Raw genomic sequence first — 9,212 nt, 5'->3', positions numbered from 1 at the left:
GGCGCCGACGGGGCGGTGCAAGCATCACGTGCCGCGGCTTGGGCCGCTGCCTTGGAAACGCGGGGCGCGCGCTTCCTGAACGTGATAAAGCCCGGGGTCCGGGAGGATGCTGCTGGTGGCCGGGATGCTGCGGTACGGCCGCAGCCTGTGCAGCCTGGGAGCCGGAGCGGCTCTGCGGAGACCGGCAGGCCGAGGCGGCCTGCGCAGCGGGGGTCACGCCCGGGGAGTCAGCACCAGCTGGTCCCCGGTGGGCGCCGCCTTCAACGTCAAGCCCCAGGGTCGCCTGTGGCACCTGTTGGAAGAGCGCCGGGTGAGCGTGCCGTGGGTCTGGGCAGTGCAGGCTCCGCCTGTTGCCGAAAGGGGACTGTGCTGAGAAACGTGTGCATCCGGGCTGCTGTCCCACTGGCTTCCCACTCAGCCCTTTCCCTGCTCAAGTTCGCTTTTTCCCTTCTGGCTTCAGAGTTCACTCTTGACTTTCTAACTACACTCTTCCGTTGAAAACACCTTAATTGTCCATTTCAAGCTGCTTTGAAACAACCCTGTCAAACCGGGCATGGTGCCTGCTCCTGCTTGTAAGACTCTTGATCGGCATACGCAAGAGGGTTCAAAGGGCAGTGCTTTTTGGCTCCAAACCGAGTTGAGACTAGCCTGAGTTACCCGAGAACCTGTGTTAAAAAAGAAAGCAACAACAGAACCCTATCGCGGAAAATGAGATTCCCTTGCCGTGCCTTGGAGTTGATTGCTTAACCAGACAAAGTTGCTTCTGGGCTATTTTCTTGTTTCTGTCTTGGAGTAGGAGTGCTGGGATTATAGTTGCATGCCACAAAATTCAACTTTAAAGTTGTTTATTTTTTATGTGTTTTCCCCTAATGTTTGTAATTATGTGCCACATGTGTGCAGTGCCACACGCGTGCACATGGAGGCAAGAAGAGGGTGTCGGATTCCCAGCAACTGAAGTATAGACAGGTTGCAAACTGCCATGGGGATGCTGGGAATAGAGCCCAGGCCCTCTGCAAGAGCAGCAAGTACTCTTAACCGCTGAGCCATCTCTCCAGTCCTTCCTCCCCAATTGTCCTATTTACATTTTTGTTTGTGTGTATAGGTGCCTGTATGTGTGTGGAGTTCAGGGACAGCTTTCAAGAGTCAGTCCTGTGTTTCCACCGTGTAGGTTCCAGGCTTGGAGGCAAGCACTTTTACCTACTGAGCCACATAGACGGCCTCTGCACCACTTTCTTGCATGGGTTTGGGGGGTTGGACTCAGGTCCTCAGCTTGTGAATTGAGGGCTTTCACCCTTCATCCACCGAACCAACTCTCCCTTGTTTTTTTTCTTTTTTTAGACAGGGTTTTTCTGTGGCTTTCGAGCCTGTCCTGGCGCTGGGTCTGTAAGCCAGGCTGGCCTTGAACTCACAAAGATCTGCCTGCCTCTCCTCCCAAGTGCTGGAATTAAAGGCATGCGCCACCATTGCCTGGTGGCATTGTTTTTATGCGTAGAATTTAGGTACAGAAGGTTTTCAAGTTGGAGAATTTTTTAAAAAGTATTTTTACTACATTTATTCTGCATTGTGTGTGTTTGTGTGCGCGCGCGTGCGTGCGTGTCTGTGTTCGTGTGTATACACATGAGTATACCATGTGCACATGTGGAGGCAATGGGACTTCCAAGAGTAGGCTCTTCCCATGCATCATTTGTTTCTGGGAGAATGAAATTATATCATTTGGCCATCATGCTTGGTGACAACTGCCTTTATCCACTGAACCACTCGTTTTGTTTGTTTTTTGAGGCTAGGATCTTGCTTGTATATCCCTGGCCGCCCTGGAATTTGTTAAGCGCCAGAGTTCAGTTGTGTGTCATTATACCCTAAATGCCTTCTCTTATAGCATATTTCTGGGTGAATGTGGTAGCACCCACATATAATCTTAGCATTTCTGGTGCTTAGACAGGAGGAACTGAGGTTCCAGGCCACTGTCCCAGAATCCAAAAAGAACTTAAAATCATATTTCTCCTTGTTATTGAACTGTGTGATTTAGATGAGAGAACCTGTGTAAAGTACATGGCATACTTGGACATATGTCATATTAAATGTCCTTCTTTCCTGGAGGGCGCTAAGATTCATGCTTGACCTGCCTTATAAAGATTTGTTTTAATGGTTGTTCCCATTAGATTAGTGATTGTTTTTTCTTTATTAAAATACTGAAATGCAGCTGGGTGGTGGTGGCACACGCCTTTAATCCCGCACTTGGGAGGCAGAGGCAGGCAGATCTCTAATCTCTGTGAGTTGAGACCAGCCTAGTCTACAAGAGCTAGTTCAGAACAGGCTCCAAAGCTATACCGAAACAAACAAACAAAAAAGAAAAAAGAAAAAAATACCGAGATGTGTTAGTTTCAGACAGTGACTGGGCTTGGTATGTGAAGTCTGCTTGTGAGTCGGCTGTCCTCTATTTCATAGTAGTGGACGGGTTGGTATCATGTGTGTGGAGACTTTGCTCTGTGAGAGGCATGGTCCTCACTTCACACATGCTTATTGCTTTAGTATGTTTCCATGCTGTGGGGTGTGTACTCCCAGCCTCAATATCTCCAGTAAGAGAAGCCTGGGAGGAATGATCATATGACCAAGGCTGTAAGCTGATTATGATGATCATTAAAGTTTGTTATGTGCTGTTTTCGTGCTAGGCATTGTTGTAAGTTTTGTTAAACCTTTGAATCTTCATGTAGTCCTCCCAGCCATTTTCTCATGGGGCCCCAGCACTGATAGCTGAACCTATGCCATTTGCCTCCTTTTGAAAAGGAAGGAAGGCTTGAAGAAAACTTAAATTTCATTTTTTTTAGTGTAGTTTTGTGTAGTATAACAGAGAAAGTGATACTATTCCCGTGAGCACAGATGTGGGTAGTCTAGATATGCCAACTGAAATCAGGGCTTCGTGCAGAAGTCATTCTAGGGAAAAAACAAAACAAAACTATACTTTTGGCTATAAATTGGGAATGTTGTTTTGGACTTTTAGGGTCTTTTTGGAGTTCCTGAGCTCAGCACCCCTGAAGGATTCCATGTTGCCCAGAAGGAGGCTTTGAGGAAGACGGAGTGGCTTGTCGAGCGAGCGTGTTCCATGCCCCCAGGGCCACAGACGGTCACCATCTTTGACGAGCTCTCGGATTGCCTGTGCAGAGTAGCCGACTTGGTGAGACTTAGACACCTAGACAAGGGTGTGTGTGAGCGCAAGCACACGTGTGCCACTGATCATGTGTGAAGGGGAGGCAAGCTCTCATGAGTCTGCCCTTTCTTGTCACCTTGCAGGTAGAATCCATGGATACAACTTAGGTCACCAGCCTGCAAGTCAGACTTCTGCTTGCTGAGCCATCTTGCCAGAAAAGGGCCCAAACTTCATTACTTGTATCACTGAAGGTGATTTGTGGCACACAGAGTCCAAAGTAGTGATAGTTCAGAATCTGTTGTAGTTCTGACCTGTGTAGAATTTTCCTCAGTGTTCGTTTAGGGTTGAGGTTGCCGAATACACAGTACTGCTCTAGTCACCAGGATGAGCTTTGCCTGAGTTAGGTAATATTCTGGCTTTTAGAAGATTTAGGCAGTGCCTCAGTGTAACCTCATCTGGATTAACTGATTTAATCCCTTCATCTGTCTTCATCTACCTCAATTTGGCAACCACAATCTCTGTCTCTCTGTCTCTGTCTCTGTGTGTGTGTGTGTGTGTGTGTGTGTGTGTGTGTGTGTGTGAGCATGCATGCATGTGTGCGTTCGTGTGTGTTGATAGGGTCTCATTGTGTAGCCTAGGCTGTCCCACAACTAACTATGTGGTTCACGCTGGCCTTAAGTCATTCAGTCCCCTAGCTTTCCAAGTGCTGGGACTGTAGTGCCTAGCACAGTCTGTGATCCACTTTGGCAGTCACTCTCAGTTCTGTCTTTCCTAAAATGTCTAGGATCAGATATGCATTTGAGACCAGCTTCTCCCATTCGGCCTGATACATCCCCATTCTTGTTCATTTCCATTGTATAGGACGTTTCTTTCCTGTCATGCCCTTGAATGGAACAGTAACAAATTTCACATGATAATACATTCTTTCTGGTATCCCTAGATTTTTAAAGGAAAACAATTAAACTGTTTTGCTGTAAAGGGTTTTCCCCAGGTGTGATGTTCGGGCCCTGGCTTTCACTGGGCCTTTGTGCTGTTCATGGGACCTGCTTCCTCGGTGGAGACTTTATGGACATGTCCTGCCCAGGAGGTCCTGCACTTTGCCATCCTCCTATGTCAGTAATTGATGTCTGAAAAGGCAAATCTATGCAGTGGGTGTGCCTCACACAGTCCACAATCTACTTTGACAGCCACTCTAGTTCTGGAGACCACCTGATTCTGCTTTGTTCGCATCCTCCTTAAGCAATGGTCTAGAATTTTCCCATACATGTTTTGTTTTGTTCTTCATCTCTTACGTTTTGAGCTTTAAAACTATTTATGAAGTATAACAGTGTCTCATTTAAAAACTTTTCTAGCCAAGTGCAGTGTGACATGGCCGAATGCCAGCTCTTGGGGACCTGAGGCAGGCAGATCATGAGTGTGACATCAGCCTGGGCCACACAGTGAAATACTGTCTCACAACAGCAGCAAACTATACCGTAATTTGTGTGTATAATTTTCTAGGTGAATAATTTTCTGGGTAATAATTCTTCATTAATTTTTAAGGTACTCCTACCCATAGGATCAGTACCATTGTAAGGCAAGAATTTCATAAGTTGTCAGGAAACGGGTGTTTTGTTTTTCTCATGTAGTTTTTATGAATTAGTACTGTTTTCTTCCTCACCTTTACAAATAGCACATGTGTTAATGGGGCTGCATTGACGGTATGGTCAGCAAGGGTGAAGTGTTTTGTCCCCCTAGTGTGAGGACAGGACTTGCTCCCCAGCACCATGTAAGGAGCTGGTGTGCGGATGCTCACCTGATGGCCCAGCACGAGGGAGGTAGAGGCAGGAGGATTGCTCCAGGCTCAGCAGGAGACACTGTCTCTAAAGCGAGGGAGAGAAGAAATGGAAGACGAGATCTGGTATCAACTTTTGGCTGCAGTGCACGTGCACAAGTGCAGGAACATTCACACACACAGAGCTATGCTGTCGTTTTTATTTTTCACCTTGTAGCTTCTGTAGCATGTAGGAGGGAAATCTGTAAAATAAATACATGTTACACAGCTCGTTTTTTGGGTGCCTTAGTAGTGATCTTGTGGTGACCTAATGTTGTACCAGGTGTGCCAAGCTAGGGATTAAAATGCTTTTGCATTGAATGGTATTTGATAATAAAATTAGGAAATTTTACCTTGTGATGGTTGTTTTACCTTTTTAAGACAGAGTCTCACAATTTAGCACAAGCTGGCCTGGTACCATTGATCCTTCTGCCTTAGCCTCCCGAGTGCTGAGATTATGGGTTTGTTCCCCCATGCCTGCCTCCCTTGGGTTGGTTTTATCTCATGTTGTAGTCATATCGTCATTCTCTCTACATGAAGAGTAAAGAAGATGTGGAGTATTTCCTGGTTTCCCTGCGTTTTCCTACGCACTTGTAGGTTTCTTTTGCAGTTCACTGCAATTAACATGAATACTTGCTTTATATGATTCTTTGTATGATTTTTGAAAAAGAGTCCTTGATTAAATTATCCTGGTTGGCATAACAGAAACAGTATGGTTGCATACTGTTCTAGATGAGGATCAGGAATTCATTTTCCCTCTTATAAAAGGCCCCATAAAGAGAATGTGCTCCTCCCCCAGCCTAGGATGGTAAATTGGTTTTGAATTTAGGTGTCATATTAAAAATGTGCCCCTGAATGGCTCTCTGGAGCTGGGTCAGCATGACAATGCCATACTGCAGTAAAATGTTCAAGACCAAGGTGTCTGTCTGCTCATTGGCATTGTGGGATAGGAAGGATTTGCTGGGTATTCATTTGAAGATGAAAAGCTTGTAAAATGTAGTTCAAGAAAATACCTGCTGTGGAATGAAATAAGGACTACAAAGTTCACAAACATCTAGAAAGAATTGAAATAATCTGCTCTGCCTCAGTAGAGGCAAATTCAGTGAGGAAGTTCATGGAGTAGCACATCCTAAATCTGGCTTGGTTTGCACCCTTGATCTTAGAATCCAGTATCCCATCAAAGTCCCTTTTGGTTTTGTCTTTCACCTTTGTTAGGCAGACTTTGTGAAAATCGGACACCCTGAGCCCGCGTTCAGAGAGGCTGCAGAAGAGGCCTGCAGAAGTATCGGCACCATGGTGGAAAAGTATGTTTCCTCCGCTCTAGGGTGGCTTTGTGTGCAGTGCTTGTCACTCATAGGGCAGTGGGAGGAGGTGTATGCTGTGGCAGTCCAGGAAGGCGGGGTGGAGGACTGCTGCTGGGATTATCGACCTGTCCTCTCTTCCTTTGTCTGTAATTGGATAACTGAGTTGACCTTTAGGGTTGCTGCGTGTGAAAATGAAAGGAGGTACATGTGAGATGCTTAAAAGTTGTCAGGCACACGGGGACAGATAGTAATATTTGTCATCATTCTTGTTGATGGTAAGTGTGCTGGTTGGCTTTTGTAGGTATCCTCAGTGGAGGAATTGTCTGCCATCGATAATAACGATGACAAACATTACCATATGTCCCTGTGTGTTGGCACACCCTTCACTGGCCCTGGCCCTCACTGGCCACTACAGCAGAAGAGCTGGCCCTACCTCAGGAGAGGTGGTCCCACCCCTTGCACAGGTGTGGAAAGTTGGCCCTGATGGCATGGGAAAAGGGGAGCTGGCTAACTCCTTGCCTGAGGGGTGTGCTCTCAGTGACCTGGACTGACCAAAACATTACCATCCCGACCCACATCCAGGACTTTGAGTTGGTCCAGCCCAGCATCTACCGCATCTGTGACCTGCTGGAGCATGTGAAGGAATTGGTCCTGCAGAACCATAGCCCCAGGGTCTCTATGACTTGGGGCAACAATAGGATATCTGAGAGGAGTTTCAGTGAGAGTCAAGTATTGATGGTATGCCAGAAGCCAGAGGCCTTGAACCAAACCAACAACACATTGCAGTGAACATTCAAGTAAAGTTGAGTGGACCAAAGGGTACATCATGTGACATAACTGTGGCTCCCAGTGCCACTAAGATGAATGAAGAGATGTTGGAGAGTCAGGAAAGAAGGAGCAAAGTGTTTTTTTAATTAATAATTAATATTTTAAAAAATTTTATTTTTTGGGGGGATGCTATAGGGGTGAGGGGCAGATATGGAGGAACTGAGAAGTAAGTGGGATTGGGGTACATGATGTGAAATTCTCAGAGTCAATAAAAAAGTTATGTTTAAAAAAAAGAGAAAAGAAAAACAGGCTGTATAAGCCATGGGGTGTGAGCATTACTCCTCTGTGGATTCTGTTTCAGTTCCTGCCTCCAATTTCCTACCTTGGCATCCCTCAGTGGATTGTGACATGAAGCATGTAAGCCAAACAATCTCTTTCCTCCCCAAGTTGCTCTTGATTCTGGTCTTTTCACAGCAATGGAAAGCAAACTAGGGCAGTAAATTAGTCTTTTGAGTTTCTTTGTGGCTATTTGGAGTTCCTGGATTCCAGCATGAGCCAATTGCTATTGCCTACATGACTGTGGGACACAGGGTGGGAAGCCAAAATACGTATTTACACGAAGTAACCTTACAGACTTTGTTGAGTAGGGATTAGGGATGTCTCAACACTCTCTGAGAGAGCTAAGGAAGGCTGCAGGCAGAGGCCACCTGGAAACAAGTTTCCCTAAAGTGGTTTGGAGGTAATCCGAAGTGTTTTAAAGGCTTTAAAAGGGATTGTTAAAGTCACTGTGGACAGTTCTATATTCTGAAGCACAGGTATGTGACCAAGCCAGATGAGGCTAGCTCGGTGGGAGACCAGAGTTGGAGAGGAGGTGGCTCCACTAGTTGGACAGACTTCCTGGAAGACCCCGGTATCCTAGGAGGTGTGGCTGTCCTATCTGTCCCATTGTGCAGTGCCGTCCCACTTAGGCACAGTAAACGTGACTTTTGTAGTCACCGATGTGTGCTATGAGAATAAAACCAGTCCCTGCCTCATCTGACACGTGATCCTTTGCTTCAAGAAGGACTGAAACAAGGAACTCCACGGGAGAACAACCACTTTCTATTAGGAGTAGCGTGGGCGGGAAGGAAGTCAGCATGGCCAGAACACCTGTCTGGGATGCCGTGAAAGTTGTGCCCTGCTGAATTTAGATACAGCCTGTTTCAAGCCCAAGCATTTAGTTTAGCAGGAGACCAAAGGAGAACCATGATTGGTAGTGAAGCGGTGTAGTATTTGACTGTATCTTCACCTCTCCGTAGAGAGTGGTTTAGTCTTTTTGAAAAGGGCCTGAAAATAGCTGTTTATTTTTGTTTTCAAGACAGGGTTTCTTTGTGTAGCCCTGGCTGTCCTGGAACTCATTCTGCAGACCAGGTTGGTCTAGAACTCAGAGATCCGCCTGCCTCTGCCTCCTGAGTGCTGGGATTAAAGGCGTGCACCACCACGGCCCTGCTCTACAATATCTTTTATCACCATGCCCAGAGTTTTGCTTCCTGCCTTCTCCAAGTCCTCACTGTGACTCATTTCCCCCTTTTGTTTAATGGAAGCACAGCTAACCTCTTCAAGTTGATCAGGCTAGCTTCAGATACATAGGGTTACTGACTCATTTTCTGGGAGTGGAGAAAGAGGTTTTCATTTGGATTGGTTAAGAATGAACAGCAACTATGAACATAGACTTCATCTTGGAGTCTTCCATCAGTGTACAGTGGGGGAGAGGTACATGCACTTCAGCAGGGCCAGCTTTCCCCGACACCAGGAACTGTGCCAGAGAGTAAGGGATGTTTGTCCTGCCGAGCATCTCTTGATTGACAGTAACTGTCTTGGTCCCCTTAACATTTGGGAAGATCCATGGGAGGGGTGGCAAAAGAAATCCTTTATTCACAAGTCTCTTCAGTTTTTTAATTGTGGATGGCCTGGTGAATGAATAACCCATCCTTGAGTTCCTAATTAAGAATCTCAGAATCGTAGACTGGATGGTATGAGGGATATTGCCCACCCCTCCCAGGATCCACTATGTGGGAGCGGATTCCAGTCTAGGACTGGTCCTAAGGCTGGCCTTGAGGGTGCTAGGTCCTTGGCACCTAGGGAGAGGACGGTGGTGCTGCAGGTTGGACTGGCATTGGCGCATGGGTCGTGGCTCTTTGCT

At 46.5% G+C, this 9,212-nt stretch overlaps 1 protein-coding gene across 1 annotated transcript in view; it reads left to right on the top strand.

Moving 5' to 3' along the window:
• The window catches only part of LOC101825843 (mitochondrial intermediate peptidase), a 114,813-nt gene continuing 105,601 nt past the window's right edge, over window positions 1-9,212 (top strand). The window contains exons 1-3 of the mRNA XM_005075291.4: window positions 1-310; window positions 2,999-3,172; window positions 6,174-6,262. Coding sequence (XP_005075348.1) covers window positions 107-310; window positions 2,999-3,172; window positions 6,174-6,262 — 467 coding nt within the window. The 5' untranslated portion in view covers window positions 1-106. The remainder of the gene's footprint in view (window positions 311-2,998; window positions 3,173-6,173; window positions 6,263-9,212) is intronic.

This window comes from Mesocricetus auratus, unplaced genomic scaffold, assembly GCF_017639785.1.
Source record: "Mesocricetus auratus isolate SY011 unplaced genomic scaffold, BCM_Maur_2.0 Super-Scaffold_100707, whole genome shotgun sequence".
NCBI classification, from domain to species: Eukaryota; Metazoa; Chordata; class Mammalia; order Rodentia; family Cricetidae; genus Mesocricetus; species Mesocricetus auratus.
The sequence above is the reverse complement of the archived record's forward strand: the minus strand, read 5'-3'. Positions and strand labels throughout refer to the sequence as shown.